The sequence below is a fragment of the Camelus dromedarius genome, chromosome 2 (genome assembly GCF_036321535.1).
Source record: "Camelus dromedarius isolate mCamDro1 chromosome 2, mCamDro1.pat, whole genome shotgun sequence".
Taxonomy (NCBI): Eukaryota; Metazoa; Chordata; class Mammalia; order Artiodactyla; family Camelidae; genus Camelus; species Camelus dromedarius.
In genome coordinates this window covers 62,865,888-62,890,930 of record NC_087437.1, presented here as the reverse complement: position 1 = coordinate 62,890,930, position 25,043 = coordinate 62,865,888, and the positions used below count along the sequence as shown (strand labels likewise).

Here is a 25,043-nt window from a genome sequence, read left to right as displayed (position 1 = left end):
CCTCTTGCCTATATAGTAAGATCCCGTAAAGCCATTCTTGACCTTTGATCCCAAATTCTGTCAGCTGAGCCCAGCTTAGCATTATCCTGTCTCCTGCAGGGTATCTGGGAAGACGTGGGCCTGGAAAGCAGTAAATTACACTACTTTTCTTTTCTGATTTATGATCTCTAGGATTTAGTCAACAAGTCTCACTTTCCTCATATCCTTACCAAACTGACAAGGTATAAAAATAGAGATCGCTATGTGCACCTCCTCTGAGACCTGTTTTTGCCAGGTCGGTGTATAAGGGGAAAGACTGTTCATCTCAAAACTGACCAATTGTAACAAAATATCTAGCATAACCATGCTGTGTTCTGGTTTCATGATGTAATTCCAGTAAGCTACAGCAAGCAGTTTGGTAGTCTTTTAAATAGCTGAAAGTCTACCTACCAGCTACAAAATATATTTCTAAGAAACTCATAAAGTGAAAAAGTCAAGTTAAACCATGTGGAATGTTGCATTCTGTACAGGAGTAAATTCAGTGATGGAGAACACAGCTACTCAGCAAATGTTACCTATTTATAACATTATAAAGAAACAAGAAGAAAATAAAAACCAGCTTCTGAGCAACCAAAAGAGGTATCACAAAGATAAAGTTCTTATCTTTCCATAGAAATACCTTTCTATTCTTCCTAAAAGCCACTTTACCTGTTGGTTAGATCGTTTCCAAACCCATAGCAATTTAGAAACAGCAAATAAGAATCAAGACCTTGAGCAAGTAGTTTGATACCAGCAGCATAAAGTAAAATCTGGCAGGAAAGAAAACAGATAAACTGGGGGGAAAAAAAGAGGCAAAAGAATCCCCCAAATCGTAGTGGTCAAGGGCTATCCTGTGTTAGTGCAAACAATCCTTTGCCCCAGTATAGAGCCCAACACAGCCACCATATTACAGTAGAGCATAATCATATGTTAGTAATAACCCAGAATCATGGGCATATTCTGCATTAAAAAGCAAGGAACTCTGTAGTGCATTTAGAAAGCTATCCACCAAAAAACCCGTTTTAAATTATCCACAATTTAAGGGAACATCCAAGAAAATCAAGCTGCGTATTAACCATACAGGTTTTGGAGGACTAAGACTTTCCTCTTCTCATAACACATGTTTCTACTTATGCCACACACATTTTGATTAATGTAGAAAGCATAATACTTCTAAAATTTTTAATGAGGAAGAAATAAAATGGCAATTAAGCCAACTTTGAAAATGCAGAAACTGTCAATTCCATAAGAATCCACATCTTTCACTGCCTGGCAGTGAAAGTAAATAGACTTTAAGTAAATATTTGTTTGGTGGACAAATGGATAAATGGACTAAAAATAGAATTGCAACTTGCAGACTATGGCTAATGCCATTCAAGTTATAATTCAGTCTTTTGTTTATGAAAGTCTCAAGACATGAAAACCCATTAGGTAGTTTTTTTTCCCCATCATTACCAGAACCTTCTAGACCAGTAAAATAATTGAATGTCTAAATGAAGGAGTTTTCTGGGCACTTCTTAATGGGAAGACCAGACAGTGGTCCAAACACCTGTTTGCTCTTCAGGAATACTTTTCTGAAATAGTCACTTTTTTGCCTGAAAGGGTTCTTTTCGACCCCAGTTGTTTGCATCTTTTCAAAATTATGATCAAATGCTATCTAACAGAGAAGCATACACCTCTCATTTCCAGTGCATCGCAAGAGGGAGGGAGGGAGGGGGTTCGGAGGCAGAGGGACTGACACTGACACTGCCTGTATAACCACACTAGCTGAGTCACTGGGAAATTAGTACCTAGACCAAGGGTGAATATGTTAAATATTTCCACTAGTTAGTATTGATCCTTTTAAATGGTGTCACTTTGAAAAATGACAATCAGTATTAGTTGTGTGTGTGTGATCTTTCTCTAGGCCCTTCATCTATATAGATTTTGAATGGAGAATTCCCAAGTACCAGAATTTTTATAAAGAAGAACAATTCAAAATGTAGAACTTACTACCTGTGAGTGGTGGTTTTAACACAGATTGGAGGTTTAAGTGGAATGATGCTTAGTTTAACCCTTCACTCTCCCCGTTTTCGTATTACATCTCTTCTCTGTAGAACTAAATGTAAAGATCATGAAACTTCTCTACTCAGAAACTACTTCCATTTCTATTACATCTTGCTACGCATTCCAGGATCACTCAGATGAGGCAGTATATTCCAGAAATAGATTCCCCCAAATGGTAATGGTTTCGTTAATTCTGTCTCCACACTTTGACTAACCTACAACTTGTAATTGGGAAAAATAATTGTTTTCAGTTTGCCTTGATTGTTAGATTGTCTTTGGTAAGCACAGCTGTTCATTTTAAATGCTCATCACCTTCAGTTAAACCTGAACTTTACGTCTTCCTTTTCAGTTATTGGAGATACAGCCATGTGTGAGTCTGGGCAATAGCATTTTTATAAAATCTCTGCTGTCAGCGTTCAGGGTCTGCGGGACCATCAAGTATAAGCAGAGAGGCCAGCGATTTGCCCAACATGTGACATCCCCCCACCTAAAGATTAGGCATAGATTCCAGGGGCTGGGCCTCCCCTCCCCCACTCTATAGACCACCAGCTGCACTGCCAAATCTGGTTTGTCTGATTCATATCTAACCAGCTTCCATGTGGATACCCAAATTTGAGGCACACTTCACCCCATTTCTTCCATAGGTATGTCATCCAGGTCACACACCCTTGCAGTCACCTAAAGTGAGTCAGTTTTCAGCAAAGGTTGGAGAGGCAGGTGGGTGACCAACAGCCAGGGCTGGATATCCCTTCTGCATACTCCCTCCTCCAGGCCTGGCCAGAAGCTATTCAATTTGGCCTCAGCCACCACCCACGGCCCTCCCAGCCTTGTGTTCCCCAGGCCCGAGGCTCACAGATCAGGGCTTGAGTTATGTGAGGCTGAGCCTGGAGCACTGGTCAGGCCAGGGCAGCCCACCAGGGCACCAGGTGGCCGGGGTCAGCCAGGAGCAGAGGGTAGTGTGCAGCAGAGGGTGAAGACAAGTTGGGGGAAAGTGGTGGAAAATGTTGGGGAACAACTGAACAAGGCCCACACTTCCACAATCTTCCCAGAATTCCATCCTGGAGTCAGCCCTCTGCTGGTTTAGAGACAGAGCTGGTACCCAGTGAGGAATCTAACCCAGGCTCTGCCCTCTGAGTTCTGGGAATTAGTGAGGTACCTGTTGTAAGGGTGGAGGTGAGCACAAATGCAGTTCAAAGGAGCAAAGAAAATAGCCTCAGTTGACTTAACGGGAAGGCTTCCCAGAGGAGGGGGCATTTGAGATGGAATTTAAATAACAGAGCTGTCTCCATTGATGATGGAGGAGAGTTTGAACACAGGCATTCCCAGGGAGGGGTGTGGTGAAGTCTAGCCGGTAAGCTCAGAGACTACGAGAGGACTTTGTGAGTCTCAGTCCTGGAGCAAGGGTTGGGGAGATCTGGCTGTCACACTCCCAGTTAGACTGTGTCTTCTCACATCTGTGTCTGTGATACTGAGGCACAGGAAGGCAGAGGTGGGGGGTGGAGATAGTCAGAATGGTAATGGAGGGGAGCGCGAAGGAAGGGAGGAGACAGACAGAGTGAGTGGGCAAGTGGGATAAAATACCTGGAGAGAGAGGTGAGAACAATGAGGTGGTGGAGGGGGAGGAAGAGATGGGGGAGAGAGGAAAGGAGATGGGAGAGGGGACAGTACTGGAGGGAGGTTCTAGGTAGATAGAAGGGGGTCGGGAGACTAGAAAGAGAGAAAGGAGGAGGGACGGTTGAGGATAAGAGGGAAGGGGAAAAATGGATGAAGAACTAGACCTCCCTGGGTCTACCATCCTAATGCAGACAGGGGGATCAACAATGTGCTTTTCAAACATTTTTTTACCATGAACAGAAGAAAAAGGTTATACATTATGTCCTGATACGCACATGCTTACATATTATATATAATAGGAAAATTAAGTTCTTCAAAATAAGACCCGCACTCTGTGTGATGCACTCTGATAGTTTGAATTAGGCTCCATTTCTCCTTTTTTAATGCTGGTGTCCTCCCACTGAATTGATTTTACAACCCCTTGAAACGCAGTGGGTGGATCTGTTGCTGCCAGGTGAGGAGCTGGCTCCACCAAGTGGTGAGAACAGGATGTGCAGGCCACCGCCCCTCTGCGGGGCCACACTGCCAGGCGGTCGGTGGCTGCCTTCTCTGTCTCTGCTACTCCTTCCCACACACACACCTGGCTTTAAAATATGCATATTCTGTGCCTTCTATGCTTCTTCCCCCTCTCCAAATGCCTTTGGTATTAGTTTTATCCCATTTACGGAAAAATTAGAGAATTACAATTTAAGTTTGGAAGAAAACCTTTAAAGAAAATCTCGTTCTAGTCTACTCCCTTGTTTCACAGAAACTGGAGCTTACAAAGGTTTGTGACCTGCCCAAACTGATTCACAGCGCAGCCGAAGAAGCCAGGTCTTCACAACTCCCTCTTAAATCACACTGTCATTTTCTTCATATTCAAGTGCCAAGCAACGAGGAGGGGGAAGACCTGTTGTGATTTTTCTTGGGCCCTAAAGCCACACGCTGAGGGATGACCCCTGTTGCAGGCCTTCCACAACCCACCAGAAGGGCCCTAGAAAATGCAGCTGTGATTTTGTTGCTGTTTGCTTTCTCAGGAAGCTGTCAACCCTGTTGCTGGTTATAGATGTAGCAGGATAGAGTCTAAATGTGTCAAAGTCCTGTTCATTTTAGCTGTGTACACTGACTGCTTAGCATTCATGCCTACTTGCTAAACAGCACATCAATGGCTATGAATAACATTAAATGTGAGATTAATTATCTTTTACTTTAACATTGCACTTACATTTGTGCAATTCTTTTTGATTCATCTGCTAAACAAAATTAGAAAATATAAGCAAAATATATTCATCAGATAGCAGTGCCTCGAGGTGAGCTGCTGCTTGAGGTCGGGGGCTGAGGGTGGGGCATACGCTGAGTAGGAGGCCAGCCCTGCACACCTTTCCCCTTCATCTCTAGCCTAGGCTGAAGTTTCTGCCGTGAAATGAAGAGACAGACCCCAGTGATGGGCATGGCTCAGCCCAGGTGATCAAACTGTGCTGATTAAACACTTTTGTGAGCAATCTGGCACCCTCCCTGAGTGCGTATGCCTCTCTATTAGTTTAATAACTGCTCGGTGTGCTAACCAGCTGTCCTGGCCTGCAAGACAGAGCCTCTTCCCTGCTAGGCTCTGAAGCTGTCTGGTTACTAATGGGTCCCTTGGAAACGATCTCTTGCTCCACTAGTATGAAAGCATTGATGAAGGCAGTGACTTAGGCCTCCTGCAAATAGTGAGCCTGACATCTTTCTCCCCACTTAATTGATTTATGTCTCCTCACTGTTCTTCTTTCCCCCTTACCACAGCCCAGCCCGCTTCATTCCCCCTCTCACCAACAAGCATGCATGCACAAGAGCACGAGCACACAAGACCATCACCCTTATTCCCCTTTAAGTGCAAGCTGCACCCTTGACATAAAGGTCTGTCTTCTGGACCACATTGTGAGTTCCTCGGGGAAGGATACGCTTTTCCAGAAGCAGTAAGACTACAGGTCAAATTTACCTTTGGCAAGAGTAACAAAATCAAAATGACTCAGGGTGCCTTTGGAATGGAATGCTGTTTCCATAGTACTTAATGGCAAAGCTCACAAAGCTTTTCTAACAATAAATGCTAGAGGTTTCATTTCCTAGGATTCTATACAAAGCCAGAGGGAAGCATTTTCCTCATAAAGTAGCTGCATAACGTATTACCTCACAATAATTTGATAGAGTAATGACATTGCTTAGATCTTGACATTTCTTTTTTTATTAAAGTGTAGTTGCTGTACAATGTTACATAAGCTACAGGTGTACAACATAATGATTCACAATTTTTAAAGGTTATGCTCCGCTTATAGTTAGTATAAAATATTGGTCGTATTTCCCGTGCTGTACAATATGTCCTTGTGGCTTATTTTATACCTGGTAGTTTGTACCTCTTAATCCCCTGCCCGATACTGCCCCTCCACCTTCCTTCTCCCTACTGGTGACCACTAGTTAGTGCTCTGTATCTGTGCATCTTTCTTTTTGTTACACTTACCAGTTTGTTGTGTTTTTTAGACTCCACGTATAAGTGATGACATACAGGATTTGAATCCTGACATTTCTTTAAAAGCTTTATTCATTTCTGGAAGAGCCCCAGACATTCACACAAACACTTAAACTCCTTGCTGTGCTTGTTCTCCCGTGATACAATAATCACCGCAATGGTGGGGACTGAGGTGTTGCTACAGAACAGTGGAGGTGGAATATTCCATCATTTGTGGAGAGTGTTGGGCCCTCTTGTGCTTTAATTTAAACTCATCATGTCAATTTGAAGTAGGCAGAATGATACTGTCATCCTCATAAGCTTCAAATATAAAAGCAAAATAGAGTTTGATATCGCCACTTGCCTTCAACAAATACATCGAGATGATAGAGCACATCTTACTCAAAATTATGAATTGAGATGCCCAGCACAAGACAAGTAGCTTTTCTACTCCTTCGCTTTTTTTATAAAATGAAGTCATACGGAGTTGATATCGGGTCTGCCAACTGGGAGCACACTGGAATGGGGCATTTGCCTTCAAAAGCCGATCTGTGGGCTGGATGCATTAAAATTACCCAGGGAGCTTCGCTAAGCAGTACAGATGCTCAGATCTAAACCCCAGAGGGCAGTGCACAGCCAGGTCGTGGGCCCACTAACTAATGTTTTCCAAGAATTTTCCTTGAGGCAAAGTCTGATACTTCCCCCAAAAGTGTTCTCCTTGCAAAGAAGTTTGGGAAGCCCTGCACACTGTCTCTACCTCAGAGATTTATAGTGTGCCTCATCATATTACAGAATTTCAGAAGTCCTGCAGTACAGAAACCAGTTTAGCCCAGCATTTCCCAGACTTAAATGATAGGTGACCTTGAAATCCAATTTGTGTGTAATACCCAATCAAGATTTTCCCAGGATGTGGTTTAGGAAAAGGTAATCTATTACATATTTTCCACCAGGGGCTTGGTGGGGAGAGCTCCCTGGGAATAAGTCTCCAGGAGTGGAGTGGAGGAAGATTGGGAAGCACCAATTGGAAGAGCTAATGTTTACTAGTGCCTACTGTATGCCAGGCACTGGGTTGTGTTCTTCACCTTCATGGATTTATTAAGTCCTCACAACAGCCCCATGAGGTTATTTTAAAATGAGAAAAATGGGACTTTGGAGGAGCCCCTCACAGCTGTGACTAGGTGCTAATTCTGATTCTTTAACCTGTGCTTGGTTGTGGGAGGAAAGGAAAGTGAGTCCTGGGACCATAGTAGGGGGGCTAGTGGCATTTGCTCTTAAAACCTTCATTTTTTGGAAAGGCAGTAATTGTAGAAATGATATTCTATGGACTTAATTCATTTTAAAGTGCTTTCATTTCTTGAGAATTTCCAAAGAGAGCATCTTTCCATTGGTTTTTGATAGCTGCTGTCACGAAAAGTCAGGGTATTGCTCTATTTAAATCACCAAGATTTTAAATGAAATTGCTAGCACCATCTTCAGCATCAAGATCAATTATCAGCTTTGTGGGTATAATTACCACTGTCTGCTTAAAATTAACCTTAAGTGACCAGGCCACTGACCTTGGGTCATAAGTCAAGGAAAGAGAGAAGCTCTCTCTGAGTCATCACGGAGTCATTGCAACTTCAACAGCAAGAATACAGGCTTTTTTCCTCTCATTTATTTGAAAGACTCTTTACTTACATGTAATCTCAGCAACATAAATGTAAAAGATCCTGAAATTCTAACAACAATGCTTTTTCTTTTTGGCCCAGATTTCCTTTCTGTTTTTGAAAGTTAGGCTCTTTGATATTAAGATATATGTTATTACCTTTTTTTAAATTGAAGTATAGTCAGCTAGAATGTGTCAATTTCTAGTGTACAGCATAATGTTTCAGTCATATATATATATATTTGTCTTCATAAAGAATACAGTTTTATATCCTGTATGGAATGTCATGATTTAGGTTGTATCATTTATTTAATCGCCTTTAAAGGACTTTGAAGAGCATGTGTACTATGGGAGTCAGAGTGAGGGGATTGGAGTGAGAGGCTGAGAGTGGGGAAGTGGAGGTTTCTTACGAGCTGAGAGCATTTATCCTACATGCCCTGGACTCCAAATTCTCCTCTTTCTCTCTGCTTCCAAGTACTCTCTTCCTCCTGGTTCTCCTTTCTTTAAAGCAGTTCTTTTTCTTTCACAAGTCCTTGTCCTAGAAGAGCCCATCAGGTTTTCTTTCCCCACTTGCCAAGCCATTCCAGCCCCAACCCCAGGCCTGTTCAGTCCATCCTGGCTCAGAGCTGGAGTTCACCCATTGTCTTCATTGAGACTCACACTGAAGGGTAAGAAATGACCACATGAAGAGTACCTCAACACCTGAAAAACTACCTCTGAAGATTTTGTACATTATAGTATTTAGTGTTCCCATGGAAAAGAACCACATAATAAATGACTTCTAGAATTCAGTTCCAGAAATAAAAATTATAACATATCACAAATATATTAATATATCTATAGTAACATATTATATTTCATTATGTATATATGGTAATAAACCAGGTTGCTTCTCTTTACAACAACAGCAAAAAAAAAAGATGTTTTCTTTTTGGCTGTGAAAAAAGTTTGATCCTCAGTGATGGTATTAAATAAATTTTTTTTCTGTTTCTAATTTAGAAGTCATATTAAATACATGTGTGTCACCTGCAGTTCTTCTTAAAGTAGCAACAAATATGATACTTTATTGATTTTTGAGTGCTACATATTTGCTTTTCAAAAGCCCAAATAGCATTATAATCACTCCTTCCGTGATTCAGATCAGGATACTCTAAAATTCAGGGGAAAGATGATTATCATCAAATGGGTACCACTAGGAGTCTTCAAAAATTTTAGGTGACTTTTTCTTATTACTAAAGTCATACCCATTTATTGCAGAAAATTTAAGTGGTAGGTGGACAAAAATATGTATCCTCTGTGACCCCACCAGTCATTATTAGCATTTTGGCCTTCCAGATATGACTTGCCAAATACTTTTTAATTGCACATATGTATTTCTTTAAACCAAAACCAACATCTTTCTATGTCATTGAAGGGGGAACACAAGTAACACATACATACAGCCCATAACCGCTTGTAATTATAAGATACTGCCAGAATGCTTGGGCAACAGGAACCAGGGAGTGTACGTCAAATCAATAAAATGTATTTGTTCTAATGGTAGAGGTAAGTATTGGAATAATTCAGACCTGCTTCATATCCTTTAATTTTTGAATTAGTTTTTAAAATAAAAATTAAATAGAAAAGTGTAGGTTGATATCTGGCTCTCAAAAGGAGTTCTAGTAACCTGAGGGCAGTCTTTCAAAAAAGAGAAAAGGAGACACAGATACTGACGCCTGGAAGTTAAAGCACACAGCTGCCTGATGCGTATAAACATGGTAAAGGAGTCCGAGTTTAAACAGGCAGAACATTAACAGTGTCTGCGCACCGTCAAAGCTGATCTAGAAGACTGCAGCCAGGAACTGAGGCGTTGTGCTGGTCCCAGAGTGAGCTGTGGCAAAGCCACTCTGTGTATCCTGTCCCCAAACTTCCTGGGAGAGCCCTGCCCCCATGCAGTCTCTGGTTACATCCCACGGTCAGTAAACACTCCTATATCCTCCTCCCTACTGACCCACAGGTAGCATGAGCCAGAAATAAACTTGTTGTTTTATGCTTTAAAAAAAAAAACAGGTATAGACTGAGAAAAGTCACTCATCACTATCGTCATCCACCCTGTTCCTTCACCTGGTTTCCTATGGTAATGACTTTTTTAAAAAAGTATATTTGAGTCATTTCCAACCCTCTTTTATTTCATGCAGTACTGCAGTGAATGCTTTTCTTTACATGTCATTTTGCACATGTGGAAGTCTATTTGCTCAACTCTTTTTTTATTGAGGTATAGTTGATGGACAGTGTTGTAAGTTTCAGGTCATAGTGATTCACAATTTTAAAGGTTATAATCCATTTATAGTTATGATAAAATACTGGCTATATTCCCTGTGTTGTACAATATATCCTTGTTGCTTACTTATTTTATACGTAGTAATTTGTACCTCTTAATCTCCTACTCTGATCTTGCCCCTCCCTCTCCCCACTGGTAACCACTAGTTTGTTCTCTATATCTGTGAGTCTGTTTCTTTTTTGTCATATTTACTACTTTGTTGTGTTTTTTAGACCCCACATACAGTAACATCATACAGTATTTGTCTTTCTCTGTCTTACTTATTTCACTTAGCGTAATACGCTCGGAGTCAATCCACGTTGCAAATGGCAAAATTTTATTCTTTATGGCTGGGTAGTATATATATTATATATAAATAACACATCTTCTTTATCTTTTCACCTCTTGGACACTTAGGTTGCTTCCATATTTTGGCAATTGTAAATAATGCTGCTATGAACATTTGGGTGTATGTATCTTTTCAAATTAGTGTTTCCATTTTTTTTTTTTTGGATATATACTCAGGAGTGAAATTTCTGGATCATATGGTTGTTCTATTTTTAGTTTTTTGAGAAACTTCCATATTGTTTTCTACAGTAACTGCACCAATTTACATCCTCACCAACAGTGTACAAGGCCTCCCTTTTCTCCACATCCTTGCCAACATTAGTTATTTGTGTTCCTTTTGATGACGGCCATTCTGACTAATATGAGGTGATGACTCATTGTGATTTTAATTTGTATTTCTCTGATGATGATATTGAACATCTTTTCGTATGCCTGTTTGCCATCTGTATGTCTTCTTTGGAAAAATGTCTATTCAGGTCTTATGCCCATTTTTAAATTGGGTTGTGTGCTTTTTTGATGTCGAGTTGTGTAAGCTATTTATATATGTTGAATAGTAAGCCCTTATCAGTTACATCATTTGCAGATATTTTCTCCCATTCAGTAGGTTGTCTTTTCATTTTGGGTAATGACTTTTTTAACCACTTTATTCAAGTGTTATTGATGATTAAAAACCTACTTAATCTAATATCTACAACCTGATGAGTTTGGGCATAAGTATACACCCATGAAACCATCATCACCATCAAGACCATAGATGTATTTACCACCTCCCAAAGTGTTCTCCCCTATTATTGTTATATAAGAACACTTAACAGAAGATCTACCATCTTAGCAAATTTTAAGTATCCAATGCAGTAAGGTGTGTTATAGATATTAAGCTGTATAACAGATCTCCAGAACTCATCTTGCATTACTGAAGTTGTACACTTTGACCATTAGTTTCTCAGGCTGAAAATAAGAGTATATATTCCCGACTTAGACAAAAGGCAGAATGTTAGATACATTCTTCCACACCTTGCTTTTTTCACTTAACAGCCTGCCTGGAGATCTTCCATATGAAAACATAAAAAGTTTTGCCATTTTTACAGCTACATAATATATAGTTCTGTAGATGTGGCACATTTTTGTCATCTACAGACCATCTTTTGCTGTTATAAACAGTGCCACAATGAATCCACATGTGTATACTTCATCTTACACATGTGTGACTGCAAGTATAGGACATTATCCAAAATTAAAATTGCAGAGACAAAGATAAGTACATTTTTAATTTTGATAGATACTGTCAAATAGCCCTTTGCAAAGAGTATACTGTCTTCCGTCTCCATCAGAATGTTTCCCCACAGCCTCATTTTCTATTTGAAAAACTTTGTGTGATTTTTAAAAAGCAAATTCTATTCCAATGATTCTGGCTAATTTGGACTTATATTCTCTGAGCTCAGATCAGTTGCTTAATATATTAATTTGAAGTAGGTGTAGTCAACCCTTTCTTCTTTATTAACATAGAAAGGAGCCAGGATTCAGATAGCCACCCTGGCAGATAATTCAGTAGTAATTTAATTCAGCTTTGAAATGTATCATGACTTTTTCCCCATTAAATTTTCTTTCCTGACAATGTCTTCATTAGGAAACAGTAACTCATAGTTTTTACAAAGACTGGGTACTAGTGGAAGAAAGAAGCCAAGAATTGGAAAGAAGTCAGTGTAGGATTCAAATTTTTTACACTCACCTCTGGGATCATAGATGACATTTATTTTGTTCTTTTTGATACCTATATCCATATTTTTTTTAAATGTTACAATGTTCTCAAGGTTACTTGTATAAAAAAAATTAGAGTCGTAGTTACCGTTAAAAGGAAATGCCCCTGCACGAGTATATCATTTCATTATTTTCATCCTGAGAAGTGTAAACCCTTGAGGAAAACATTATTAGTTTAAGTAGCACCAATTAATCAATTAATACAAATTTTAATGAAATGAGTTCCAACATATTTTAAAACTGCTCCTTACCACATATCACTTAGAGGGTGGAGAAGCCATGTGTAAATAATGGTGTTTGTAAGGTTAGGTTGGCCTCAGTGTAAGCCTCTGGCAGGGAGGGGTGTCAGCGGTACAGAGATGTCTGATTCGGCCTTTCTCTCCCGTTGCAGCATCTTCCTCAAAGAGCTGGAGAAGTACGAGCAGCTGCCTGAGGATGTGGGACACTGCTTTGTTACCTGGGTAACCAACCTGAACTTATTCTCCTCCCCCTGCCCCATGCTTTCCAGGAGTGCAGTTGGCACCAGATGACAGCACTATTTGGTGCCTGAGCTGGGGGTTGGGGTCCCTGACATGCTAACATAGGACCAGGGACTGGAGAGAGGGGCCATGTAGATCTGAAAGAAGCAGTCTGTACCCCTGAGGAGCAGAGCCCTCCTTGGGAAAGGTCCTTACATGTCATGTCCAAGCTCCACCTAAGCTCTCTAAGAACTTTCTAAAGTTGAGGTATCAGGAAACTGGAACAAGACCGCCACCCTTGGTAGAAGAACTACTCCAGCTCCATCCACGAGTTACTTTGTTTTGTTTTTAACAGGATGAGGATTAAGGAATTCAAACTTTAGAAATCCACCAAACCATTGGTCACATTTTCTTCCTTAATAGAGCCTCCTTGGGTATCTATCCTGTGACCTACAGGATATGTGTCTAGTCATTCTTTTTCTTGGTGCTGTTGTCATGGGCCAAGTAAATGGGCTGAATGTATCAGGTTCTAATTGTGCAAATGGAAACATTAGTTTCCATTAGCGTCTCCACACCATGTTTTTCTGAGTCCGTGTTCATGGTAGGAGGACCAACATCTCCAGATTGGTTCACCTAGTACAGTAAGTACAAGTAAACGTGGAAATCCTCCCCTAGGGTCAGGAGTTCCAATGTTCAATAATTATCTACTTAAAACTCCTACTCGTAATGGGCTAATTACTTTTTCAAATTCTTCCTGATTCAGAGAGTTTATGCTCTTAGCCCTATGGAATAGGCAGGACTATGATTATGTTTTAAATATTATAGATGGAAACATTTCAGATGAGCTAGGATGTTGGCTAGTCCATTGACGTGTAATAAATATCACAGTTTGTCCCACAACTCAAGACCTTTTCATGAAACCGTAAAATGTGCTTCCTGGCGTACTCTCATTTCTTAAGGAAGTCTCAGACTGCCGTCGTATTTTGTGTTAATACATTTCCTACCTCTAAATACATGAGCCCATGCATAGTTCACATAAATGCTGATAAATAAGTTATGATCCCTCGCACAGCCAACGTGGAGAAAAACTGAGATGGACTGTCAAATGAAGGGATTTTTTTTTTTTTTTGGTATCTTGTTTCATGCATTATGTGAATTTGCCTTACCATCAACCGTAAGTATGATTTATCAGCATCTCTTAGGGATGATAAATGCCTCCCAGATAGTGTATAAACCCTAAGATTGATTTCATAAAACCTTTAGTGATTACATAAAATCTGCGCATTTTGCCAAGAATTATCCCAAAGTGACTTTCTTGAGTCTCATAATCTTAATGTATGAGTGTAGTGCAGGAGTAAAGGGTAGCAATAGAGTTGTTGGTAATGTATTGAACGGTAATGGTTATGACCAAGAAGCCTGAAGTCAGCTTGCCTGGGCTGTACCTCTTTCTAACTGTGGGACTTTAAAGTTCCTTAACTAGCTGATGCCACCACTTCACATCTGTAAAATGGGGATGATTATAATAGAACTTCACCTCATAAAATCCTCTAGGGATCAAATGAGTTAATATACATAAAGCACTTGGGAAAGTGCTGGCTAGATGAAACCTGCTATAATTAACACATATCTAGGCTGCCCTCAGAAGAGGATATCCCCAATGTTCTATACGCACCAAGATGGGCAGCATTTCACAAATGGGAAAAATACTTGATGGCCAAGATACACACAATGTTTCCAGTGGAAGGGGTGTGTGGCACTAACAAAGAGGATCTCAAGAGTAATAAGAAATGAATTTTCACCAAGTCAAGGTTCTTAACTTGAAGTAGCAATCTGGTTAGGACTCATCGTTCAGACCCTGCCCCTGAGCTCCTTCCCCACCCCCACCCCCACCCTTCGTTGCTTCTGGGAAAGGGGGGATGGTGGCATAGTCGCTTGACAGGACCTGCATACTGCCCGCAATGGAGACATTTGGAGCATGAGCAGATCTCCGTCTGAGATCCCGCTTCATTTTCATTCTTTGATTTTTGTTTGTAGAGCCAATGCTGTCATTTTTCAAGATGGGAAGCATAATTGTAGGTAATCTAAAAAGGGGGAGAATCTCTCAATTTCTGTCTAGCTTCAGAATACGTTATGATATGTGGATTGGTTTGTCTAATTCTACCTTGCACAGACTAATATTACAATGAGCTCGCTTTCAGCCAGCTTCCCCACCCTCCCTGCCCCACTGATAGGAGGAAAGTATCCCAAAGTTTGTTGGGGGAGCATAGACTCGATGAGCCCAGAACATTTGCCACAGATAATCCTGCAGCACACAACATCTGGGGCTCAACTGCACAGTCAACGGGAGGGAGCAACTGATGGATACTTATCTATAATTGTCTTTGTTCTTTTTAGGCAGACAAATTTCAGATGTACGTCACCTACTGTAAAAACAAGCCTGATTCCAACCAGCTGATCCTGGAGCACGCAGGCACCTTCTTTGATGTAAGATGTGAAATTCCATTCTTGAGCCACTGATGAGCAGGTGGAAATGCTTCTCTACTTTGAGATAATGGGTCTTTAACTGTCCTTTGTCCCTCATTTTTCTTTACTGGCCACCCCAAGTCTCTCTCTCATAGATAAATACAACTTTTTTGTTTTTCTCCATGTTTTATCTTTTGTTTTACTCCATCCTATGCCAAGTGCTTTGGTTTCAAATAAGGCACATTGGACTCCATGTCTCCACCCCAAGCCGAGCGAGCCATGCATGTCACGTGTAGAGGAGGCGTGCTGTGATACAGGTTCTGATTAAGGTGTTGCACTTCAACTACGTATACAGCATCCTTAAATGCAAGGCTTCTCAGTGTGGGCTCAGCCCAGCCTCACCAGAATCACCGAGAACTTGTTAGAAATGCATATTTTGGACCCCACTCCAGATCTGTTGAATCAGAATCCCCAGGGCTGGAACCCAACCACCTGAGTTTTAAGAAGCCCTCCAGGTGATGCTGACACCCACTCAAGTTTGAGAATCCCTGCTCTAATGCAGTTGTTTCAAGCTTGGCTACGCATTGGAATCACCTGCGGAGCTTTGAAAAATACTGGTTCCTGGGCCCCATCCCTGATTCTGGTAAGATCAGCCTGGGCTTAGCCTGGGCGTTGAGGGTTTCACACATTTCTGGGAGAGAGGAACATGCAGCCAGGGTTGAGCACTTGTGCTGTAATGGAAGCCAAGAGAAGACTCAGAGCTGAGGTACCTCTTTTAATGTCTATCAGTCTGTCTTTCTGCCTACCTCATTCCTTCCTTACACATTTGACTGTCTACTGTGTGCAAGATAGTGTGCCAGGCCCCCTGGGGAATCGGACATTCGAACATGGCTCCCATACTCACGTTCACAAAATAAAGCTTCTCTGAGCATCTTTCTAGCCTGACACTGCTGTGGTAGAAATGATTCTACGAGTATCCTGTTGGCTAAGTGACAGAATGACCCTTGACTGGGTGAAAGCCAGACAAAAAAAAGCAGACATGATTTTTTTTAATGGAGTATTATTATGGAAATGGTCCCAAACTGGAATTTGATAGAACAGAAAACCCAAGAAAAGTACTTCTCTCACGTGTTGGCCATCCTATTAGATGCCCTGTACCTTATTACCTTTGCTAAACAATGTATTTCTCTTATGATGCTTCTGGTTGATTATTTATCAACAGCATCCAGAAGGGTCTTTTTGAGGTTTTAAAGCACTGTGTGTGTCCTGTCTTCAACTTTAAATTTGTTTTGAGTGCATATGACCTGTGTTCTGAGTGTGCCTCTGACTCTTCTGCTTCCTTATCTTTGCTCACACAGCTCTCGCTGCCTAGAAAGGATTTGACCCCTCTGCCCGCACGTGTGCACACACGCACAGTCGCTCTTAGAATTCTTCCTATCCTTTAAAGGTCACACGTTGCTTCCTGCCTGAATCCTTGCCTTTCTCTATGCTTGCAGTACGGTTTGTGCCTCTCCACAGCATCTGTAACAATTGCCTTTTGGCAGGTTAACAATGTACCTTTCTATGACCACACCTCCCCTGGCCCGTGGGCCCCTGGAGGTTGACTGGTGGTTTGCCTAGTTCATTTTGTCCATGTTACAGTGTCTGGTGTTAAACTGTATTTTCCTTTAGTCCTGCATTCCTCATATCCCTGTTTCTAGCCAATTTCTCAACTTTGACTTGTAAGTCAAATATGCCCCGGATTTCACACCCTACCCCCCATTTCCTGCATGCTGCCTGAGGAGCCTGTGTATTAGTTGGAAAGGCCAATGGAAGCCAGAAAACCGGCCCAATAGGAGTCCCTGGGACGTGGCTGGGGGCTGAGGAGAGCAGCACACTCTCCGGATTGTTCCCGAAGCTTTCCAGAAAGCAGAGTCTGTGCGGCTTTTTCCCACTCCATCAGGTGGGTTTCCCTAAGCCCTGCCCTCAGAAACCATCTGCTCTAGGCCTTCATCTATAAAAAATTAACCCTCAATAAAGACAATCCCTCATTATCCATTATTGTAAAGAGAGCACAGAAAACTCAAGTCGCAGAAAGGCCCGCACATTCCCAGGACCCAGAATTTTCTACTCCGGATGTGGGAGCTGTGAGGCTGTGTGATTTGTAACTTGGCTGGGGGGACCCAGGCATGGGAGGCAGCCCCTCCCTGCTCTACACAGGAAGCGCACCCAGAGCTGGGCATCTGGTCAGAGAGAGAAGCTGACCAGAGGCGTGTGACTGCCTGTCCTCTCCTGCCAAAGGCCCCCCGGTAAACTCACAATGCTCACTTGCCCGAAGAGGGTCCAGCCACCAGCTGTTTTGCCCATTTTCCTTGAACAAGTCCTGCTGTAATGACACACCTCTGGGGAAGAGGCACGTGAGTGAGAAAATTGCTACTTTCTGGGATGGTTGGCGGGAAGCGGAATTTTTTGTTTTATTTCCGGTTGTTTGGCTTCCTTCACAACCACGTAGCAAGTCCTATCTTGTCTAGCTTTAAAATGTTTCCTGTAATCCTTCCAATGTTTTGTTCTCACTAATCTCAGTTTATGGCAAGCCCCCACATTACACACCTGGAGATATAGATATGTATTATACACAAATGTAAAGGGTACATTTTATTTTAGTATATTCACAGACACGTGCGGCCGTCCCCACAGTCAACTTTAGAACATTTTCATCACTTCCAAAAGCAACCCCACACCCTTTAGCTATCACCCCTCCACCGAGCCCTCTGACCTACTCCCCGAGCCCTAAGCAACCAACAGTCTATTTTCTATCTCTGTAGATTTTCCTATTCTGGGTATTTCATTAAAAAATGGTATGATGTAATGTGTGTTCTTTTGTGACCTTTTTTGTGGTGTCTTTCACTCAACGTAAAGTATTCAAGGTGTGTCTGTGTTATAGCATGTCTCGGTACTTTGTTCATTTTTATGGTCAAGTAATATTTCATTGTATGAATATAATGCATTTTGTTTTTTCATTCATCAATTGATGAACATTTGAATTGTGTCTGTCTTTTCATTGTTATTAATAATACTGCTATGAACATTTTATACAAGTTTTTATGTGGACATGTGTGTTGGTTTCTCTCAGGTATGTACGTGGGAGTGGAATCCCTGGATCGCGTGGGGACTCTGTGTTTACACACTCGGGCTTTTGCAGCGATCTCCTAACTGGTCTTTCTGTGTCTGTTCCCCAGTCTCCACCCTCTGTGTTGCTATTAGGCCTGCATTCATCTATCTGAAGCATTGCTTTCACCATGGTTTTTCTTCTTTTTAAGATCTGCAGTACTTTATCATTGAGAAGCTCACCATCAAATCCTAATTCATTCCTCTAGCTCGATTCCATCGGTGGCCTACATACATCTTGCTTGTCTAACTGTAGTTTCACTTTTTCTAGAATCTCAATGTGCGTTCTCTTTAAATGATAATGAGGTCTTTGGAGGATAAGGAGGACCATGTGCTCAGGCATAGTCCTCATTGTCCTCTGAAGACACAGTGATTATTTCCCATGTATTTTGGTTTATACGTCTTCCCTTTATAGAGTGCCACTCCTCCGACTTTCACTTCACCAACCTCTACCTGTCCTTTAAACCCTAGCTGAAGGCTTTGTCTTGGCTAAAACTTCAGTGACCACTCCCAGGCCCAGTGATTTCTCCCTGTTCTCGCTGGCTGTAACCAGTGAGGATACCTTCTCTTGTCTCTCATTGCTCTCTATTTTGTGTGTGTTGAGGGTGGTTGATAGTCTCAGCCAGCTAGAATATAAGGTTCTTGAGGGAAGGAACTAAAATGTACCCTTCACTAACCTTCACAACACCCAGACCTTGGGGCATGGAAGGTCATTTTGGAGGACGACAGAGAGTGGACTGGGGTGAGGGCCTAGAGGCACAAACAATGGTTGGAAGCCAAGGTCTTAGCCTGGGAATGAATGATGTGAGTATTGTTGGTGAAACTGGAGAGGAAGGACTTACACCAGGGAAAACAACTGGACATGACTCCATGGTTTCCAGCTCAAGAGACCTGAAGGATGAGAGAGGTCATTGCAGGGAGAAAGTGATAAGGAATAAAGTGGAGACTCCAAGTTGGGATGTGTGGAATTTGAAGCGAGGAGGGTTGGTACAAGAGATTTGCTCTTGTGCAGCTTTAAGAAGGAGGCTGTGGACACATACAGAGGTGGCAGCCATCGGAATAGACACCCGTGCCTCCCTCCCCCTCCCTGCATTCCCTTCTCTTTTGTCCCCCTCTTATTCCCTCCGTTCTGGGCTTTTTTCCCTTCATCCCCACTTCTTCACCTCTCTTCCACCCTTCTGCCTGTATTTACAGCCTCACTTCCTTTTTCTACTTTTATCTTCCTCCATTTCTTTTTGATTCCATTTTTCTTTCACAAATCTACTTTCTTTTCCTAACGTTTCTCCCTTTTTCCCACCTCTCCTTTTTTTTCTATTTCTGTATGCATCTTTATATCTCTTGTTCCTCTTTTACCCTCCTTTCCCCATCAAAGAACAGTCTGCCCTTTTTCTTTTCTCTTCTCTCCTTACCCCACCCACCTCCTCCCAGAGCACAGTTGTACACATGTCCCTCTCTGTCTAACGGGGCCTGTTTTCATCCCTGTAGGAGATACAGCAGCGGCATGGTCTGGCCAACTCCATCTCTTCCTACCTGATTAAGCCTGTCCAGAGGATAACCAAGTACCAGCTGCTCCTGAAGGTACCTCCCCTCCCCTCCTTGTCACCCCGACCACGCTGCTGACCAGGCCCAGGGATGGGAAAGCTTCACCTCAAGACCTTTCCTCTACCAGGAGCAGAACTTCAGAGATGAGCCCACTCTGGCTCTCCTGGCTCCAGACTGCATGTTCTATTCTGTGACATTCCAGATGCTTTTGGGGGGGAGGAGGGGGTGTGGGAGAAGAGGAGAAATGAGAGCAGGAGTGATTGTAACTATTTTTACATGCACTCATCACTGCACAGCTTTTAGTGAATGCCACCCCAGGCACTGGCTGGTCCCTCCCTGAAGCCTCTCCTGTCCTTCTGTTTTGGGCACATCCTCCTGATGGTCCCTACTACTGACAGGATCCAGGGTTGAGGTCTTAGAGGCAGTGCCAGGCCACACGGGCAGTGGGGGCCCAGGGCAACACCTACCATTGCCTTGATCTCTGTGTTTGTCAAGACTATGGGGTTTTTGAGAAGATATAGTTGAAAGTCCAATTAAAACACAGTGACACTTTTATATCTGTTGGATCCCATATGTTAGGGTTTCTTCTGGTGCCAACTAAGAGATGTGGATTTTCTCCAAAATCTTTTCTTTAAAAGTCAAATAATCAAATTATGCAAAACACTAAGTAATTTGGGCTGATTCTTCTCACAGGAGGATACAGTGACACTCTGAAAATGACATTTTCCCACAGAAAGCCTGGGAAATTGATCAGAGGCAGTTGTATAACCCTTTTCTATATTCATTCTTAACTTATAAGGGTGGAGTTTTCCCTCCGTTTGAATAGTGTGCAGGTCACTCCTCAAATGCAAAGAATAAAAGGAAGGTGAGAGGCATGTCACAGGAAGTATATAGTTCCAGGGAAATCTGATGAAATGCAGCTCATGTTTAGAGATGCTTGCTCAACCTCACGTATTCTAGCTGCTTCACTAAACCTGAAACCAGTCTAGTTTCAAATCTAGGTTCTAGTCATGCTGGAGTGCGCCCACCTTTCCTGTCTTTGGGGTCTTCCTGGCTCAGCACTTCTGGTTGCATGATGAGGAGAGTAGGGGCAGCAGTGAGCCTGTGCCCTGGCCTCTCTTCTCCTCCTAGGTCAGGGCTGGGCTGTGCACCATCCTTCCCCTCCCTCCTCCTCCAAACCATCTCCTTCCTTGTCTCCAGGAAGAGAGCTGGGTTTCATGTGCAGGCATTCCAGTCTCCCAACCCTGCAGAAATGACTTAGAGAATCAGCACACGGCATGGCCTTTATTGAGGACTAGTGTTAGAGATAATGACGTGTAGAACATCATGGCCATTTGGACAGAACCATTTTGGAAGATGCCATCATGTTTGTTTTTGAAGTTTCTTACATGAAGACTCCTAGAAATTCTCCTAAGATCTCAGAGCTGGGCATGGGGAGTTCTCTTCTGAAAAGCCAGTGTGTTTCCTGCCTTTAAATGACAAGAGCTTGAGGTCCTCCTTTGCCTTTGACTGTTAGATGGCTAGCACCCAGTTCTGTGGTTGCTTACAGGAGCTCCTCCTTAGCCCAGATTTCCCTGTGTAACATCCCCTCCTTCCCTAACCCACTTAATGCATGACACTTCTAAATCATTTTTCTTGTATCAGATTTTTTTTTGTAGTTTTCAAATTTAAGCATCCCAAAGCCTTTTTAGAAATTGGTGGGGTTGTGAATTAAAAAAAAACAAAACTAACCTGACTCATCCATCCACACTTCCAGTGTCTTAAACCAATCAAGATGCAGTTCTAATGGGGGGGGAGGGGGCGCTATAGCTCAGTGACTGAGGGCCTGCCTAGCATGCACAAGGTCCTGAGCTCAATCCCCAGTACTTCCATCAATCAATCAATAAACCTAATTACCTGCCCCCTCCAAAAGGGAAAAAAAGATGCAGTTCTAAGAGAAATACAGCTTTTCCCCTCTCCCTATTAATTCCATAACACTGAGGTTCCTAGGATTAATTCTGTGGCATGGACAAGGAAGGGAAGTGGAGGCTGGATAGGCTGCCCTGTTTTGCTGTAGGCAGATGGAGGGGTGGGCTCTGGGTCTTCATTTGTAACTTCTTGTTTTAGGATGAGAGGACCATGCAGGTCACTGAAAAGGGAAAAAATTAAGTAGTAGGAATTTATTGTAGAGAGGTTATAAAATTATTGGGGATAAAAGCCTTAATAAGATACTTTTGACCCCTTTTAAGTGTGCTTGTAGCAGAACGGCTGCTGAGTAAAAGAAAAATGTTTTGCTGAGCTTTTACTATACATAAATAATATATGATTTATTTTCTCATTAAAGTCAGTTTTATTCCAAGTAAATTGATATTTAATTATCAGTATTCTCTGGAGTTCCTCCCTTTAGGTGTTGCAGGAACATAAAAACTCTAGGAGTGTTCAATATTCTCTGTGTAAATCTGCTTTGGCGGTCCTTGTGGAGTCTAAATTAAATGTGGAGCCGCCTTCTTATCATAAACCATAGCAGGAATCCAAGGAGACCTCATTGGTTTTGGTGGTTGATTGGTGGACTTGCCAAATTTCTTTGGGAGGTTAAACTAGTTGGTGTTTTCTATTGCACACTGAAGCATATTTCTTATTTCTGTCTTATTTTTATGCCTAGAAGTTCCTTTGATGATGTATGAGAACAGATTGGGAGGGCTAAAATTAGGAAAGAGGTGGGGAGAATCAGAGAACTTCAGATTAGCAAAAGTAAATGCAACTTTCTGAACAGTGATGCTATTATACTAACCAGAACCAAGGACAGGGCTGAAGACTGATCATGTCTTCCTCCCAAACATGAGCTCTGGGCAGTTCACCTCTTCTTTGAACACTCAAAGCTCCCTTCTTCATACAGGAATGTCTCCAAGATAATACAAAGGATTGAATTTTCTTATCAGATGCGCACTAATTAGGTATCTTACAAAGTATAAAGCTTTAGTAATAATTTCAAAGATACAAATAATCTTAAGCAGAGGTAAAACAGAGAGAAATCCACAACTGCCAATTGTTCCAAGTCCTTTCTTACAGCATCAGGATGTGCTATGGCCCAGATTCACGTACATGCTTCTAAATGATATATGTTGCGTCCTGTCACTTACCCTGAAGAGAGTCATATTGGTCATGAAATGTAATCAGTTTTTACCTAGGGAGTTACATAGCTTATGTGATACTTTCCCAAGGAGCCATGGATTCCAGGTTTGTCTACCATAAGAAGTCCTAGTCAGGCCACATATATCCTGCTAAAAGCATTCCTTAAATACTCTTCTGCCTGCAAGTGCCATCAGTTTGTCAGGAGGTCTATCATGAATATGTTTATAAGGTTTGATCTTGTCAACATCTTTCTTTCCTGGAAGTGTGTCCCCACCCATCCACCCAATTCCTGCCTTCCCTCCCTTCCCCCTGAGAAGAAGAGAGTATGGATTGTAGATCTGTGACTTAACTATTTCCTTCCCAGTGTCAAAGTGAGCAAGATACAATAACTCTGATAGGAAGAGATGAAAGCTAGCATTCCGCTGGTTTGGGCAAAATCATTCCAGGGTAGTCTATGGTTACTGAAATAGTTGGAAACAATTTTACTTTACTCCATCAACCAGACATTACGTATCTCTTACGGAGATGGTAATGACCTAGTCTCTAATGAGGAAGTAAGAGAGGGCATGCTCCAGGAAGTCTCAACATGGTGGAGGACATGAGGGAGACAGGTTGGCATGGTGGATGGATTTGGACTCAAGAGACCTAGATTCAAGCCCCTATATGGCCTCCAATGAATTCTATAGCCTGGGGGAAATCTCTATCCTTGATCAGTGTCCTCGTCTGACAATAGTAAGACTAGTCCAGAATCCCATCTATTGGCCCCAGGTTAAGAATTCCTGGTCCATATGATCTAAAAATCTTTTATAACTCTGAAAGGCTATAAACCTATAATGTCTGTAACCCCTGGTTGCTCCCAGTGTGGTGGAAGTCAGCATTCAGGCAGAAGAAGTGTGTAAATAAAAGTGGTGCTGGCAGTAGGTGAGCGATATGTGAGAGCTGTGTGTCCTTTGCACACTCATTGTCTCTTCTTTATGATCATACAGTACTGCATCTCTGTTCATGTGTTTTGCCAGGAGTATTCCCTTCTCTAGGAGGTCAGGGGAATGACAGAGAAGGCCTGGTGGCTGACTTCTAGTGCCAGCTATTTGGAAGTTAGGTTGAATTGAGTTAGTTTGGATTAGATTGAGTTGAGGAAGCTTAGTGTGGGGAAAAAAATTGTGGTTGAATTCTTTGGATATAACCCCTCAACCCCACCCTACTTTCCTTATAGCTCAGAGGGGACATTTCAGAGAATGAAGATGGTGTCTTAACTCCTTGAGGAATCGGTATATAATTGCCTTGAGGGTTTAGTTGGTGGGAGGGTGGGGACACTGAGGGAAGTGGTTCTAATGGTGTCTGGACTTTTTTTTCTCAGGAACTTTTAACCTGCTGTGAAGAAGGGAAAGGGGAGCTCAAGGATGGCCTGGAGGTGATGCTCAGTGTTCCCAAGAAAGCCAATGATGCCATGCACGTCAGCATGCTGGAAGGTAGCTGTCCTCCCAGCCCCCCGGCGGAGCCTCCTTCTTTCCTAAGACCACGGAGCTTGTGTCGCGGGAGGGAAGTGGCATAAAGGCAGGCCAGGGGCAAAGCTGGAAGAGAGGAGAAATGGCAAGTTGTTATGTAGGTCTTCGGGAGGTGAGAATTGATCCACAGGGGTCAGCTGGGCTAACACCTGCCTCCAGGTAGGACCCAGCCTAAGCCGTGTAGGTGTGTGGACAACTTGCTGCCTGGGAGGCAGAGTAGGACAGGCCATCGTCGTTGCTATAGGGGTGCTAGAGCCCTGACCCACAGCGGTCCCGTTCCTCTGAATCACATTTGCATGGCATTTGTCATCAGAATAAGTAGAAATCCTGTGCACACACACAGACCCACTGTCTTCAGCCTTATGGCCTTCTCTTTTTTTATAGTAATGAAATATACATGACATAAGGTTTACCGTTCTAAGCGTTTTTAAGTGTACAGTTCAGTGACATTAAGTACATTCATGTTGGTGTGCGACTGCCCTCATGCCCTTCCTCGCAGGTGAGAAAAGTCCAGCCAGATAAACGTGATAGGACTTTGCCAAAGCACTTTCAGTCGCTGGTACCATGTTCTTGGGACCCAGAAACCTATTGGAGCGAGACTCCAATAAAGTACTCTTAACACCACAAA

General features: G+C 42.3%; 1 protein-coding gene across 18 annotated transcripts in view; it reads left to right on the top strand.

Moving 5' to 3' along the window:
• Positions 1-25,043, top strand: part of KALRN (kalirin RhoGEF kinase) — a 608,090-nt gene that overhangs the window by 383,972 nt on the left and 199,075 nt on the right. For all 18 annotated transcript variants that reach the window (XM_064494426.1, XM_064494420.1, XM_064494419.1 and 15 more), the window contains exons 26-29: positions 12,581-12,650; positions 15,042-15,131; positions 19,743-19,835; positions 24,268-24,379. In XM_064494426.1, the coding sequence (XP_064350496.1) occupies positions 12,581-12,650; positions 15,042-15,131; positions 19,743-19,835; positions 24,268-24,379 (365 nt within the window). The remainder of the gene's footprint in view (positions 1-12,580; positions 12,651-15,041; positions 15,132-19,742; positions 19,836-24,267; positions 24,380-25,043) is intronic.